The sequence below is a fragment of the Nerophis ophidion genome, linkage group LG10 (assembly GCF_033978795.1).
Source record: "Nerophis ophidion isolate RoL-2023_Sa linkage group LG10, RoL_Noph_v1.0, whole genome shotgun sequence".
In the NCBI taxonomy this organism is placed as follows: Eukaryota; Metazoa; Chordata; class Actinopteri; order Syngnathiformes; family Syngnathidae; genus Nerophis; species Nerophis ophidion.
The window spans coordinates 16688129-16705092 of NC_084620.1; the positions used below are offsets into that span (position 1 = coordinate 16688129).

The 16964-nt window shown below is 42.9% G+C and overlaps 2 protein-coding genes across 3 annotated transcripts; one reads left to right on the top strand and one right to left on the bottom strand.

The window, feature by feature from the left end:
* Positions 1-1996: 1996 nt before the first annotated feature.
* Positions 1997-12124, top strand: LOC133560298 (acidic leucine-rich nuclear phosphoprotein 32 family member B-like). Of its 2 annotated transcripts, none has more exons than XM_061912667.1 (7): positions 1997-2173; positions 7005-7154; positions 7242-7364; positions 7452-7635; positions 7695-7792; positions 7871-7940; positions 11504-12124. In XM_061912667.1, exons 1-7 carry the CDS (start codon positions 2120-2122, stop codon positions 11584-11586), a joined length of 762 nt encoding a protein of 253 aa, XP_061768651.1. In that variant the 5' UTR covers positions 1997-2119; the 3' UTR covers positions 11587-12124. The 2 variants fall into 2 exon arrangements, with proteins under 2 accessions (XP_061768651.1, XP_061768652.1); XM_061912668.1 differs by having other exon boundaries at positions 1999-2173; positions 11507-12124.
* LOC133560985 (coronin-2B-like) lies at positions 11668-16558 on the bottom strand. Its single transcript, XM_061914078.1, is given in 12 exon segments — positions 11668-12468; positions 12545-12613; positions 12911-13254; positions 13323-13413; positions 13481-13596; positions 14011-14107; positions 15214-15318; positions 15421-15537; positions 15600-15809; positions 15889-16038; positions 16111-16227; positions 16298-16558. Coding segments are annotated over 12 exon segments (1743 nt in total). The 3' UTR covers positions 11668-12402.
* Positions 16559-16964: the final 406 nt, after the last annotated feature.

The following is a 16964-nucleotide window of genomic DNA, read 5'->3' on the forward strand; positions in this document are numbered from 1 at the left end:
ATTTGGACAAAGTGGCTGGGTAGAGGGAAGTCTGGGCTTCTCTGCTAAGGCTGCTGTCCCACGACCCCACCTCGAATAAGTGGAAGAAAATGGATGAATGGATGGATGGTAATCTGATTAGTTACTATGGTCATCTAATTAGTAACTATTAGGGCTGTGAATCTTTGGGTGTCCCACGATTCGATTCAATGTCGATTCTTGGGGTCACGATTCGATAAAATATCGATTTTTTTCGATTCGATTCGATTCTCGATTCAAAAACTATATTTTTCCGTTTCAAAAAGATTCTGTATTCATTCAATACTTGGGATTTCAGCAGGATATATCCCAGTCTGCTGACATGCTAGCAGAGTAGTAGATTAAAAAAAAAAAAAAAAAGCTTTTATAATTGTAAAGGACAATGTTTTATCAACTGATTGCAATAACGTAAAATTGTTTTAACTATTAAAAAAAACTAAAATATGACTTATTTTATCTTTGTGAAGACATTGGACACAGTGTGTTGTCAAGCTTATGAGATGCGATGCAAGTGATTCATCAACTTAATTCTAAACATTTCTTCACAAAAAAAGAAATCGTTAACATCAGTATTTATGAAAAGAATCTAGCTGTCAACACTGAATATTGCATCGTTGCAGTTATTTTCACAGTTTATGAACTTACATTCATATTTTGTTGAAGTATTATTCAATACATATATTTTTAAATTATTTTTGCATTGTTGCTATTTTTAGAAAAATGTTTTTTAAATCTCACGTACCCCTTGGCATACCTTCAAGTACCCCAAAGGGGTACGCGTACCCCTATTTGAGAACCACTGCTATATAGTATGCGCCTGCCTTGAATTACTGCCGGGTCAAACTCGCTTCGCAAAATAATTAGCGCATGCTTAGTATTACCGCCTGGTCAAACTCGGGACGTCACGAGTGACACTTCCACTGTCATAATTTTCAAAATGGAGGAGGCTGATTTCAATACCGGTAATTTGAAATTGCATTAAGGGAAGAAGATTAAGAGCTATTCAGTGTAGGATTTAAGGCCCAAGCTTACATCACATTCAAATTTTTACTGCATGCCTTTGGTAAGTGCCAGAGTGAGAAGAGGTTTTAAAATAATTAGCGCACGCTAACTTTTACCACATGCCTTTGGTAAGCGCAGGAGTGAGAAGAGGTTTTAAATTAATTATCGCCCCGGCGGCAATTCAAGGAAATACGGTATACTGATTAACTTGTGAGATGACTGTATTATGCTGATAGTATATATTTGTACCATGAGTTGATAAACGTGGAGCCCGACTTAAACAAGTTGAAAAACTTATTCGGGTGTTACCATTTAGTGGTGTTGTACGCACAATACCAATGGCGCGCAATTTACAAAATGCGGAAACGCATTTTGCAAATTTAATGTCAACTCAAATCAAATGTTTATTGGATTCATTACTATACAGTGTAAATCCACGACTAAACTACTGACTAAACTACTACCAAGTGTGGATTTAGGCCTGGTGGCCTATTTCAAATTCCAGGTAACCCTACATTATTATATTTTATAAATAGTAAACCAAGTTGTGCTAGTAGTTTAGTCAGTAGTTTAGTCGTGGATGTACACTGTATAGTGATTAATCCAATGAACATTTGATTTAATTTGATTTGATTTGATTTGGTTTGACATTAAATTTGCGCGCCATTGATATTGTGCTTACAACAGTGGTCAATTGTACGGAATATGTACTGAACCCTGCAATCTACTAATAAAAGTTTCAATCAATCAATCAATCAATCAATAGACAGTGTTAGAACAATTACAGACCGAGAGTCCAAGTAGCATTTTTTTAAGGCTAAAATAAAACACCTTTAAAAAAAACTAAAACATTTTCAAAACAATATTTATTTATTGGTAATAGTAATACTAATTACAAAATAAAGTTTTAAAGTGATTTGTAACTTCGACCACAATCACTCGTCTCGTTGCGGTGTCGTCATACTTTGAAGGCGTCCCCGGAAGTTGTGTGTTTCAAACAAAACTTTGCCGTTGCTCCAGCGTGTCGGCATACAAGAAGACAAGAAGGACGAGCAAGTTCCTCCAAACAGAGATAAGCACTAAAGCCTAAACAGAGGACATGGGCTTGAAGAAATTGGTCTCGTCAGAGCTGGGCCAGCGGGCACCGGAAGACGTAAGTTGAAGTGTTTTTTTTTCTTCGGTCTTGCCCGACTGTGGGAGCCAAGCGGGGCGAGCACATGGCGCACTTTTTGGGGGGAGTTCCTATTAGATACACGCCGACTGGGGAGTCAAGCCGGCAGGGATAATAGGTAGAATAAAATCATTTACTGTTTAACTATGACGTCGTTTATGCGTGGCCCGGCTGCTCAAACGCATGGCGCCATGTTCTTTATTGTGCGTCGGAGTCAACGTTAACTTGTGTCAAAGTCAGCCGAGGCCGGCTAATTCCTAGTCGGGCTGCGTAGAGGAGGAATGCTGATTGGTGCCGAATGCGCTTTTAACTTAAACAATAATTATTATTATTACACCAATGTCAATAATAGCATAGAATATTGAGTACAAATGTGTATTTTAAAATGGTTTGCTTCTGTCAACGTCATTCCTTAGGATCATACATATAAGTTAACTGCTGTGTTCCAGGAATTAGTTGGAGCCCGCGTCCATGTTGCGGTTGGGCGCGTAGTTAGCCGCGTGCTAACGCTAGCTAGCAGAATGTTATTTTGAGCCTTGCCGATTTGTAAATCTGAATAACACACCGTCCTGTTAATATTGTTACTACTTAACACTACCAAATTGTATTTCTCTCCCCTCGATGGAATAAAATATAAACCAACACCACATTATTTGTAGCTAACTGCATGCTAGCTTGAGGTGGCGACTTGTCCAGGGTGTACGCTGCCTTCCGTCTGATTGTAGCTGAGATAGGCGCCAGCACCCCCCGCGACCCCTAAAGGGAATAAGCGGTTGAAAATGGATGTATGGATGCAAGCTAGTTTGGCATGGTTACTTAGGTTTGGAGTTTACAAAACAATTGCGCCCCGGAATGCGTCCCAATTTGATGTCACTCAAGTCAGTTTATCTGTATCGTATGTGTTTATCCATCCATTTCCTACCGCTTATTCCCATTGGAATCGCGGAGGGGTCCCCATCTCAGCTACAATCGGGTAGAAGGCGGTGTACACCCTGGACAAGTCGCCACCTCATCGCAGGGCCAACACAGATAGACAACATTCACACTCACATTCACACACTAGGGCCAATTTATCCATCCATCCATCCATTTTCTACCGCTTATTCCCTTTGGGGTTGCGGGGGGCGCTGGCGCCTAACTCAACTACGATCGGGCGGAAGGCGGGGTACACCCTGGACAAGTCGCCACCTCATCGCAGGGCCAACACAAATAGACAGACAACATTCACACTCACATTCACACACTAGGGCCAATTTAGTGTTGTAAAATTAACCTATCCCCAGGTGCATGTCTTTGGAAGCGGAGGGAACCCACGCATTCACGGGGAGGATGTTGTAGGCACAATACCAATGTGAGCAATTTGCAAAATGCGCAACCGCATTTTGCAAATTTAATGTCAAATCAAATGTTTATTGGATTCATCACTATACAGTGTACATCCACGACTTAAACTACTGACTAAACTACTACCACAACTTGGTCTACTATTTATAAAATATAATAATGTAGAGTTACCTGGAACTTGAAATAGGGCACACGGCCTGAATCCACACTTCCCTCGCCAAACACCTTCGTTTCCCAACCCTCACGCTTGGATAAATAGGCCTTGATGTCATCTACGCATTGTTGGGAGACTGTTTTGCTGTTAGATCGCGTCCAAATCTGCAAAGTGTGCGAGATTGGTGAAATGCTTACAACATTTACAAACAGTCGCGGCCCGGGATGCGTTCCTATTTGATGTCACTCAAGTCAGTTTATCTGTATCATATGTGTTTATCCATCGATCCAATTTCTACCGCTTATTCCCTGGACGAGTCGCAGGGCCAACACAGACAGACAACATTCACACTCACATTCACACACTAGGGCCAATTTAATGTTGCCAATCAACCTATCCCCAGGTGCATGTCTTTGGAAGTGGGAGTAAGCCGGAAAACCCGGAGGGAACCCACGCATTCACGGGGAGAACATGCAAACTCCCATCCATCCATTTTTTCTATCGCTTATTCCCTTTTGGGGTCGCGGGGGGCGCTGGTCCCTACTTCAGCTACAATCGGGCGGAAGGGGGCGTACACCCTGGACAAGTCGCCACCTCATCGCAGGGCCAACACAGATAGACAGACAACATTCACACACTAGGGCCAATTTAGTGTTGCCAATCAACATATCCCCAGGTGGCTGTCTTTTGAAGTGGGAGGAAGCAGGAAAACCCGTAGGGATCCCACGCATTCACGGGGATGATATTGTAGGCACAATACCAATGTGAGCAATTTGCAAAATACGCAACCCCATTTAGCAAATTTGTATAATGCGCAATCTTTTTGCAAATTGCTTCCAGCTATATATTTGAATAATGTGTGGTGCACATTTTGAAAATCAATGGGCGCAAATACATGTTTTTGGTGTCAAAATAATTTATTAAATACTTCCATCCATCCATCCATTTTCTACCGCTTATTCCCTTTTGGGTCGCGGGGGGCGCTGGCGCCTATCTCAGCTACAATCAGGCGGAAGGCGGGGTACACCCTGGACAAGTCACCAACTCATCAGAGGGCCAACAGATAGACAGACAACATTCACACTCACATTCAAACTCTAGGGCCAATTTAGTGTTGCCAATCAACCTATCCCCAGGTGCTTGTCTTTGGAAGTGGGAGGAAACCGGAGTACCCGGAGGGAACCCACACATTCACGGGGAGAACATGCAAACTCCACACAGAAAGATCCCGAGCCTGGATTTGAACCCAGGACTGCAGGAACTTCGTTTTGTGAGGCAGACGCACTAACCCCTCTTCCACTGTGAAGCCCTTATTAACTACTTATGTAAATCTATTCATTTGTAGTCGGGACAACATAACTGAATATTGCCCTCAAATCAGTCTAACCCTAACCACTATACAGTGTACATCCACGACTAAACTACTACCACAACTTGGTTTACTATTTATAAAATATAATAATGTAGGTTTACTGACTAAACCATCCACAAAATCTTGTCTTAAATCTTGTCTCGCGATATGCAAATTGCTTGCGCACAATGGAAATGACGTATAATTTGCAAAGTGCGCGAAATGGTGAAATGCTTACAACAAGTACATGCAAACTCCACACAGAAAGATCCCGAGCCCGGGATTGAAGCAAGGACTGCTCAGGACCTTCGTATTGTGAGGCAGACGCACTAACCCCTCTTCCACCGTGAAGCCCCTTATCACAAATATTGATGTGAAACAAATTATATTCATATAACACTTTTCTTCTAGAGAATTAAAATGCTATACGTTGTGAAATTCATTATCCATATATTTAAGCTACGTTTAAACCAGTTCAAGTGCAGTGACGTTCGGTGAACTAAACAGCAGGTAAATGATAAATGAGTTGTAGTTGTATAACGCTTTTCTACCTTGAAGGTACTCAAAGCGCATTGACACTACTTCCACATTTAGCCATTCACACACTGATGGAGGGAGCTGCCATGCAAGGCGCTAACCAGCATCCATCAGGAGCAAGGGTGAAGTGTCTTGCTCAGGACACAACGGACGTGACGAGGTTGGTACTAGGTTGGGATTGAACCAAGGACCCTCGGGTTGCGCACGGCCACTCTCCCACTGCGGAACACGCGGTATGGCATAGATACTTTAGGACAGTGGTCCCCAACCACCGGGCCGTGGCCCGATTGGTACCGGGCCGCAGAATAATTTTTTATTAATTTTTCTTTTTAAAAAAAAAAATATATTTTTTTTAATTAAATCAACATAAAAACACAATATACATTTACAATTAGTGCACCAACCACAAAAACCTCCCTTTTTCATGACAAAAAAGTCACTTTTTCATGACAAAGAAAAGAAAAGAAAAAAACCCGACCGCCGTTTGAGGTTGGCGGGGTTGGGGGCGCGTGTATAATATAGCCAAGAGTCATGGATGCATTGGAATTCTGGGTAATTCTTATGTTGCGTTTATAATGTGTTACATAGCCAATGTTCTCCAGAAATGTGTTTGGTGTGGGTTCACAGAGTGTGGCGCATATTAGAGTGTTAAAGTTGTTTATATCACAACCATCAGTGTAAAAGGTATGGCGATACGATATGTATGCGTCCGATCGGCACGCAGATAGCATGGTGTAAAGGTGGGCGCGATGACATGTTGTAGAGCAGTGGTCCCCAACTTTATATCACACTCAATTTTTTACTGCATGCCATTGGTAAGCGCAGGGGTGAGAAGAGGTTTTAAAATGATTAGCGCCTGCTTACTTTTACCGCATGCCTTGAATAAGCGCAGGGGTGAGAAGAGGTTTTAAATTAATTAGCGCCCCGGCGGCTATTCAAGGAAATACGGTATTCTTAAAAAAAAAAAAGTCTGGCTTGTGTATTTGGCTTCAAAGTTTGTAATACTATTACTACTAACAATTTGTGTAGCCGGAGGTAAATATAAGGTGGCCATATTGGATGTTTGTTGTAAAAAATTAATAAATGCTTTTAGGTTGCACAGCTGCATCTGGGAATGCTGGGTTTTAGAGTGTTTAAACAAATTTGAGTCCATGTGCTTTGCTAGTAGTAGAGGCCTACAGAGACCATCTGTGAGAGAGCTTGTGTATTTGTCGGACAATGTGCATGTCACATATGCAGTCCAATTAAGGCATGACTGTCTTTGCATAAATGAGAGACTAAACCTAAAGTGACCATCAAGTATCTTTTTTTTTTTTTTTTTACTAACGTACCAAAGTAACGGACTACAATTATAAACGTACTCCAAGTTCATTTCTTTTTAAACATTGGTTTGATAGTGAAATTGACCCCAAACTGACTGCACTCAGGTCCATGAGCTGATTCTTGATAACTGTCGCTCAAGTGATGGGAAGGTTGAAGGCATCACAGAAGAATTCTGTAATCTGGAGATGCTGAGCCTCATTAATGTGGGCTTGACCAGTGTCGCAGAAATCCCCAAACTGGACAAACTCAAAAAGGTGACAAAATATTCTCTGATGTTATTATTTTTGTTACTTTTTGAAGGTGATTGTTGCTTTATCATTGGTGCATGTGGTTTGTTGCAGCTGGAGCTGAGTGATAACAGAATATCGGGTGGCCTGGAAGTTCTGGCAGAGCGTGTGAAAAACTTGACGCATCTTCACCTTAGCGGTAACAAGTTTAAAGACATTAGCACGTTGGAACCACTGGTGGGTCATTTTTAATTACTTTTATTTTTTACGTTTTGGTAAATGAAGATTACAGGAATGGGCGCTACTTTTTTTTTCCTCCACCAGAAAAATTTGCCTCAGCTGAAGAGTTTAGACCTTTTCAACTGCGAGGTGACCAACCTGGCTGACTACAGGCAATCCATCTTCAAGCTCCTCCCCAACCTCACCTACTTGGACGGCTTTGACATTGAGAACGGCGAGGCATCTGATTCAGAAGGCGAAGTGGACGGGGCCGAAGATGACGATGAAGGTGAGTTTACTTCCCTTTAGTTGCCTCCAACGATGTCTTGGCTCCTCTCTCTATTGCAGATGGTGACTCGGAAGACTTTGAGGATGAGGAGGAGGAAGACGATGAGGACGTAGTGGCCGAAGAGGACGACGACGAAGACGACAGCAACGATGATGAGGTGAACACTTTGTGCTTGTGTCCGCAGATAAGTCTGTTTGGAGTCAGCTGTGTGAAATTTTGACATTTCTTTTGGTAGGATGGACACGTGAACGGAGATGTTGACAGTGAGGAAGACGTGGACGATGAAGAGGACGATGAGGATGATGGTCAGTACGCACTCCCCCTTACATGAGCATGTTCAGTACCAGTAGAGTGGGAAAAACAAGTTGCCTCTATATTGAAGCTAATATCTGATTTATGACACCAAATTATTTCCGAAGTTTGCGAATAAAACGATATGACCAAAATAATATCAATCTCAGTGATTCTCCACTCAGCCACGTAATCCGTGACGTAACGTTAGGAACCCCAGATCCCTTCTCCATCAACAATATTACTAATCAAGCAGACTTTGAGAGCCAACAATGATTTTTTTTTGAGACGTTATGATATTGAACCTTGCATTTTTTAGCCCGAACACAAAGACGAGGAGCAATATGTTTTAGAGGCCGAGTGCTAAATGGATGGAGCTTTACAGAAATACAATAGCATTATCAACATTTCTATGTGTTAAACATATACACAAACCCTGACTGTAAAATTTTCACCTTTGCTCGGAGGCCGATCACCGACGGGACGCTCACATAATTCCGTTTAGATCAGGGATGGGCAAACTACGGCCTGCAGCCCACATTTGGCCCATTGGTATTTTTGATCAGGCACGACAAAAAATAAAACAGTTGAGTAGATTGTGTTATAATTAGGACCACAGGAATTGTCCTGTAATGCCAAATAATTACACATAGTGGCGCAATAGGACTGCAGTATGATTGATTGATTGCACAGCCCAGGTACTTTTTTTTTTTTTTTTTTTTACTGTTCCTGCTCTGACAGCAGAACCAATTTCCAACAATGACAAAAGTTGACAGCAAATGCCAGAAGTTTAATAAGGAATTGGCAACTGAATACTTTTTTCACTGAAGTCAGGTCAAAGGCTGGATGTCTTATTTGCCAAGAATACACAGCGGCTTTGAAGAAATACAACGCAAGTTGTCATTTCTCCACCAAGCACGCTAATTATGCAAACAACCAGTCAATGCAAGAACGGACCGCTAGTGCTCAGAAGTTGGAGGCGAATTTGCAGGCTCAACAAAACATCTTTATCCGACAAACTACCATTCAAGAATCAAGCTTAAGGCAAGTTATCTACCGGCATTCAAATTAGTAGGCCTTTTTTGAAGGAGAGTTTCTAAAAGTGCATGGTGGATACAGCAGGTGTTTTGTGCCCTGAGAGCAAGAGTAAATTTGAAAAAGAAATAGCTTATCATGCAGGATAGTGACTTGCCGTGTGGAGCTAATTGACGACTTAACAAAGCAAGCACAACAAAAAAACAGTCTGTTACATTATATTCCTTGGCACTGGATGAAAGTAATGACATTCGAGAAACCACTCTGCTTTTGATTTTAATCAGAGGGATTAATGCCAATAAGAGATAACCAAAGAGTTTTTGGTCATGAAATCTCTAAATGGAAAAAAGTAAGGAGAAAACTTATCCAGCACTGTGTCGTAATTCGTCATGAAGCACACTGACTTGGAGTAAGCTCGCTAACCTTACCACAGATGTCGCCAAATTTCCCAGGAAAGAACTTCGGGTTTCTAAAAATAATCCAGGAGAGGGTGAAAGACAACCCGCAACATGGGGTACTTTTTTACACTGCAAAATCCTCTAGGAGGCACTGTGCACATCTGTATTGCAGCTTGACCACTAGTGGAGCCATTTATAAAGCTTGTTAACTTTATGCGGAAGAGGGCACTTCACTATCATCAGTTTATTACATTTCTTGAAGAGAGTGACGCCGACCAGCAGGACTTGCTTTACCATTCCAATGTGCGCTGGTTAAGTTTGGGTAAAATATATCAACGTGTGAGAGGTCAAACAGGAGATGATTAAATTTTTGGAGCAATTTAAAAAAGCTGATGCAACATTCTCTGTGCAAATAAGAAACGTCGGGGTGCCCCTGTGCTCAACAAATAAAATATTGCATCTCCCACTTTTTCTGGAATTGTCTTTGCTCATCACAAACCTTTCTTTTCACTGCTTGCTTTGAAAAAGACAGGTTTGGGCTTGTGGAATATATTTATAATTAGCCGACGCACGGCAAATAATGTTATTTCCGCAATGTGTGTCACTCCATTTTTCCTCCCTACAGCAACACGGGATAGCGAGCACAAAAAAGTGACGGCTCCCGGAGTGTTATCCGGCGTCGTATAGAAATATATGTAGTGTTCATTGTGTGAGGCAATGCAAATTAAACAATAAAAAAAACATAATGGTTTGAATTGGTCCAGGTTATCGGGGACTGTAATTACTGGACAGGTGTCGCAGTGTGAATGCAGCCAGGCACGTGAGAAAACCCTCGTCTCCATGGCAACGTCTCTGTCGCTTTCACTCATTTGCCGCTTTTCCACTAAAGCAGGGTAGACAACCCAAAACGTTGAAAGAGCCATTTTGGACCCAAATAACACAACGCTGGGCAGTACGGTGGTATAGGGGTTAGTGCGTCTGCCTCACAATATGAAGGTCCTGAGTAGTCCTGGGTTCAATCCCGGGCTCGGGATCTTTCTGTGTGGAGTTTGTATGTTCACCCCGTGACTGTGTGGGTTCCCTCCTGGTACTCCGACTTCCTCCCACTTCCAAAGACATGCACCTGGTGATAGATTGATTGGGAACACTAAATGGGCCCTGGTGTGTGAATGTTGTCTGTCTATCTGTGTTGGCCCTGTGATGAGGTGGCGACTTGTCCAGGGTGTACAACGCCTTCCGCCTGATTGTAGCTGAGCTAGGCTCCAGCGACCCCAAAGGAAATACGTGGTAGAAATGGATGGATGGATAATACAACACTGTCAAGTGGCGTTCATATAAAACTCGCGGGCATCACTAACATTACACTTTCATATCAAGGTGGGTGCCGCAAAATAACATCTCGCGGGCCGCGTGTCTGAGACCCCTGATCTAGAATCTACTTCAAGCAAGTTTGAGACACGGTGGCTTAGTGTGTCAACAATAACAGCATAACTTAGCATTAGCATTCCCCTATCTTCTAACAAGAAGAGGAGCCAGCAAGCAAGTTGGCATTAGCTTACTGCTATCAATGCACTGCTAAAAAAGGCCGTTTGCGTTGGCGCTTATAATAATAATAATAATAATATCACTAATACTTGTTAATTTTCAGGTTACGACATGTAAATGGAATAGTTTCTCCGCCCACAACCTCAATGTTTATAGAGGGTATAATGGGCAAAATAGAGGACCCCTGTTGACTCAAGTGTTAGCTATTTATTTACGATTACTAATGCATAGGGTATGTGTTCCTGTCTTACATAAGGTTGTGAATGATACACAGCATATCTCGTTCCAATTTATTTGTAGTCCCTAGTATGAGTGATCTGATATGGTCAGATTGCAGAAGCGTTACTACAGTGATATAGAATCTCACGGAAATTGCCGAAGATATTTGAAGCCAAATATTCAAAATGGCAGACTGAATTTGCTGCACTTTGTGATGTTTAGATGCTATTTTCACATACTTTGAGAATTGTAAATACAAGTTAATGTGGTTAAAATTGATACAATAAAACACAATTAAGCATATAAAGTCCATTTGATGTTCTACTCTACTGGTGCTTAAAGATGTTGGTGAGTATTGACGATCATTTTGTCATCTTAAGTAGACGAGGACCCGCCCCCAGCCAAAGGAGAAAAGAGGAAGAGGGACCCCGAGGATGAGGACGACGATGAAGAAGATGATTAACTCCCAAATGCCTGTCCTACATCCCTCCCCAACAGCTGCATTCCATTTCTCTAACTGGTACCCCACTTTTTTAAACCCTAAACTTAAGTTGATGCCTGCCCATAGTTATGTGATCAAGTGTTAATGGACATCACAAAGTTTCTCAGGACTTGAAGTTCATCAATCATAAAATATCTGAAGTCACTTTTTAGATTTTGCCAAGACAAATTAATTATGCAACATCAGAGGATGTCATTGCACCATTCTCCCCTAACCCCCTGCTGTGATGTAATCAATCCTGCCCCACTCCCCCGCAGGCTAAGCGCTCAGGGCAAAAAAGTTTCATCATTTGTTTTCCCCTTGCCAGCAAAGTTTTTAAAATATCTTTTGTTTTCCCGAGGATGGTTTCATTTTGTTCTTTGGGGGCTCTTTTCCCCCCGCCCTGTTTGCCGTTTACACTGACTATTGTTTTTTGTTTTGTATTTTTACTTTCTGTAAGTTAAAGCAAAAACTACCAAAAAAATACAAAAAGGACTTTGTAAATAAAATCTTAACGTTTTGCTCTTGTCTCCCAATTTGGATTAATTTCTACTAAATGGGCCCTAGTGTTTGAATGTGAGTGTGAATGTTGTTTGTCTATCTGTGTTGGCCCTGCGATGAGGTGGCGACTTGTCCAGGGTGTACACCGCCTTCCGCCCGATTGTAGCTGAAATAGGCGCCAGCACCCCCCCGCGACCCCAAAAGGGAATAAGCGGTAGAAAATGGATGGATGGATGGATGGTCCCGAAGTCCACAGAATGGAAAAATTCAGGCGGTCCTCTGTTGAGACATAAGCTGTCAGCAGGGGGCGCTTCGCTGGTTTTTGCTGCTTTTGACTTCCTCCTCCAGCTGAGCGATTCTCACCTGTCAATGAGCAACAAGTGACACATTAGCAATCGTGGTAGTTACAATGTAAAAATGGCCACCTGTGCATACTTACATCTTTTAGGTCTAGTGCTTCTCGCAGACCTCGGATTTCATCTTGTTGTTTGTAGAACGCATCAAGGAGCTAGAGAGCAGCACAAACCTGAATGGCTTTCAAGAACTGAACAGTGAAATCACTGGTGTTCAATCAGATTGTTGTTACCAGGACCCAATAACTCAAACTTCAAAATGGCAGTATACATTTTGACTCAACCAACCATAGTTAACAGGAATTTTTTGTTAGGGATGTCAAAATTATTTTAATGCTTAAAGTATCCTCCAGTGGGCAGGAACCAAATATACAACAGGGTTTGGTGTAATTTTTACAAGTGCTATGCAATAGGTCTCAAAGTATGTTCATGGCATCATAGGGCTTGTTTACCTCGTCCTCGGTTGTGGGCGGAGGCCTCTCTGCAGGCTCGCAGCAGTGCGGCATGATGTCATATGTCCAAAGTGATGCCTGTGTCTCGTCCGGCTGCCACCCTGAAAGCTCGTTGACCTCCCTTCGATATTTTGCATCCTGGTATGCCAGCTGCTCCTCCAGAAAATTCTATGGAGAACCAGTAATGAAATTCCTTCACTAAGTCAGGTTGATTGATGGAGCAGCCGAATTGGTACTAGTTGGTACCTTCGGGCCATGCTGGTACCATTTCTTGTCGGCAAGGCTTTCATGGTAAGGGTTGACAACCTTAGCGCTGGGTCGTAAAGATATCAGGACAGGGCCTGCTGGACCCAAATTTCATCTAAGACATTTAGACCAATGTTGTTAATCTTGGGTCAAGCTGCGTACTGACTTCTGTTGATTCCAGCCAGCCATTCCTGAGCTGTCATTGCGGCCGTGCCCCCTGCTGTCATGGGGTACAGGTCCTCATGGAAGGTGCCTGACTGACAGGACAGATATAAGGTTTCAATCTTTGGCCTTTTTGAACAAAGTCCGGAAGAGGAGCGCCACCTTTTTTCGCGGTACTATCATGGACAGTGGCTCCACCAGGTCTTTGATGGCGATCACACGATAGAACCTAAAAATCTCGCAAGCGTTGACATCCAGGCCGCGCTTTGGCATCACTGCTGAGGTATGATGGAGGTCACATGTTAGCGTAGCATGTATAGCATATGAATGGCTGTTTGTGGATGAGTTACCGTAATTCCTTGAATTGCCGCAGGACATATAGTATGCGCCTGCCTTGAATTACTGCCAGGTCAAGCTCGCTTCCCAAAATGATTAGCGCATGCTTACTATTACCGCCTGGTCAAACTCGTGACGTCACAAGTGACACTTCCCCTGTCATCATTTTCAAAATGGAGGAGGCTGATTTCAATACCGGTAATTTGAAATCGCATAAAGGGAAGAAGATTAAGAGCTATTCAGTAGGATTTAACGTCCAAGCTTACATCACACTCAAATTTTGTGTCTGGTGGTGAGCATGCTACTATGATAGCTAAATTGTGTGAGTGTATTTTTAGTGTTGGTCCAGGTCTCACCAAGTCCTTTGTGAGGCAGCGGCGACCTGAACTCGGTCAGGAAGCTGATGTAAGGTTTCTCAGAGGTCAGCTCGTAGTACCTGATGTTTCCGTCCCCCTGTGACAGACACTTTAGCTGACCTTTAAAGGCCAACTGAAACCCACTACTACCCACCACACAGTCTGATAGTTTATATATCAATGATGAAATATTAACATTGCAACACATGCCAATACGGCCTTTTTAGTTCACTAAATTGCAATTTTAAGTTTCCCAGGAGTTTTTTCTTGAAAACGTCGCGTAATGACGTGTACGCTTGACGTCACGGGCTGTTAGGAATCTGAGCGCTGCGCATACACACACAGCTAAAAGTCGTCTGCTCTAACTGCATAATTACACAGTATTTTGGAGATCTGTGTTGCTGAATCTTTTGCAATTTGTTCAATTAATATTGGAGAAGTCAAAGTAGAAAGACAGAGTTGGGAAGCTTTAGCCTTTAGCCACACAAACACACGGTGATTCCTTGTTTAAAATTCACGGAGGTGAAACTTTACTATGGATCAGAGCGGACATGGATCCCAGCTGAATGTCAACCAGCAGGTTCCGGTGTGAAAATTGTGGTTAAAAAGTTGCTTCTTACCGGACGTACACTTCCGACTATCAGGTACTGTTAAACTCACTAAAACACTAACAACACAATAGAAAGATAATGAATTCCCCAGAATTATCCTAGTAAATGTCTCTAAATACATTTGAATCTGTCTCAATGCAATCGTGTTTTTTTTTTTCCCATTTTTTTTTTTTTTTTCCTAGTCCATCGCTATCAATATCCACAAACACAAATCTTTCATCCTCGCGTAAATTAATGGAGAAATTGTTGTTTTCCCGGTCCGAATAGCTCTTTTTGTTGGAGGCTCCCATTAAAATCAATGTGAGGATGTGAGGAGCCATCAAACATGTGACGTCATCGTCTCTGACTTCCGGTAGAGGCAGGGCTTTTTTCCAGTTGCGAACTTTATCGCGGATGTTCTCTACTAAATCCTTTCAGCAAAAATATGGCAATATCGCGAAATGATCAAGTATGACACATAGAACGGACCTGCTATCCCCGTTCAAATAAGAACATCTCATTTCAGTAGGCCTTTAACCTGTTGCATATGCTGTGACGCTAGAGAAGAGTTGTGAGACGTGTCATTACGTCACTCAGTATGGTTTTGACTCACCTTCCCAGCAAGGTAGAGCATGTTGGTGTCTGGATCAAAGAATGGGAAGAGAACTCCTGCAGAACCGTCGAGATCCTCTTCATATAAAGGTTCCGACAAGTCGTCCTGCCCACAAAAAGAAGTCGCTGCTGCATGTTTCCTGCTTGATACAGGTTTCCGCTTCAGTTTTTTCTTTGTTTTCAGAGCAAGTCCTGCAGACGTCCTTACCGGGTCCCACAGCACTATCTGTCTATGGTTCCAAGGCGAGCAGCCGGTGCTCAGCAGCATTTTCAGGCCTGCCAAGTAGATTACCTTGTTTGCCTTGTGAGATTTATTGCAGGACACCTACAGAGGAAACGCACAAAACATTTTTCTTTCATCAGGCTTCCTGTCTGCAGAAAACACACCTGGATAACCTGTCCTGTCCGAGGGTCCAACACTCGCACGCGTCTGTCTTTGGACACCACCGCCAAATGGCTTCCCTCCTGGTTGAAGCTGGCAGACAGCAGCAGCTTCTCTGAGGGGAAGCGTGATGATGACGGGTAGATGGGTGCCATGACCACACGCACCGGGTGCCTGAGCACTGACCCATCCTGAGACACATCCCACAGGAGGACCTGTGGCCGAGACAGAAGATACCCTGTTCAATACAAAAAATATGTACAAAATACATGATCCTTCAGACCGCCGCCTCACCTTGAAATCATAAGCTGAGCTCAGTAGAAGGTTCTCAGCGGTCGGATGCCACTCAATAAGCCCCACCCTCCTGGAGTGACCAATCAGCGTCTTCCTGGCCTGCGTTAGGTTCCGTTGGACGCCGCTTAGCGGGATGTCCCAGATCTTCACCTGTGAAGTCAAACATTTAACTATGTTTGCCATGGGAACCACAGAGGATACCAGGAAGTGGTCATCACGCACCATGCAGTCCTCGGAACATGACGCAATGCAGCGGTCATCAAATGGGTTCCACTTGACGTCCAGAACACGTGCCCTGTGGCCGCACACCCTCGGGTACTGATGGTCCACTCTGCCTGTCTGGAAGGGAGGTGGATTCCTGATCTTTCGCTCTATTGGCTGATGATAATGATGAAGAAGATGTGCCTACGTGGTGGATTGGCAGCACCAGGAAGGACCCGCCCCCAGCACACTCGGTCACCATGGCGATGAAGCATGGGTTGACTGAGCAGTAGTGGTTGTCATGGACACCGCGTGTGATGGGAACGCCGTCATAGCCTCGCTCCTTGCTGGATGTCTTCCCAAAGACATGACGGAACTTGGAGTGGTGGAAGGATGAGCGCCACGACATCTTGAAGACAAGTACACAAGTGTGTGTGTGTGTGTGTGTGTGTGTGTGTGTGTGCTGCATAAAAACGCATTATGAATGCAATCTTGTGTTATTCAACTTTGACATGTTTTTCTGCATCATTTTTTTGACGCTCAATTACTTTAATATTTCTCAACACATTCAAACAAAATGTTCAGTTCAATGAAGACGCGATGGCTCTATCAACACATTCCAAAAATGACCACATTTTACATAATTTCACATTTTCCGAAACAATATCCAATTTAAAAATAATAGATACATTGTAAAAGTTCCACATTCCTCAGCTGATTCCCGCATCATCAAATTCAACTCATACAGGATATTTGGATTCAATTTCCATGTAACAATAGTTCTACTTTATTCCAAAATTGCACATTTCCTGTCAAAGATTCCTTTGAACTTAGCAATTCTTAGTATGACCGCAGTTCTCAAACTAGTCTAACCA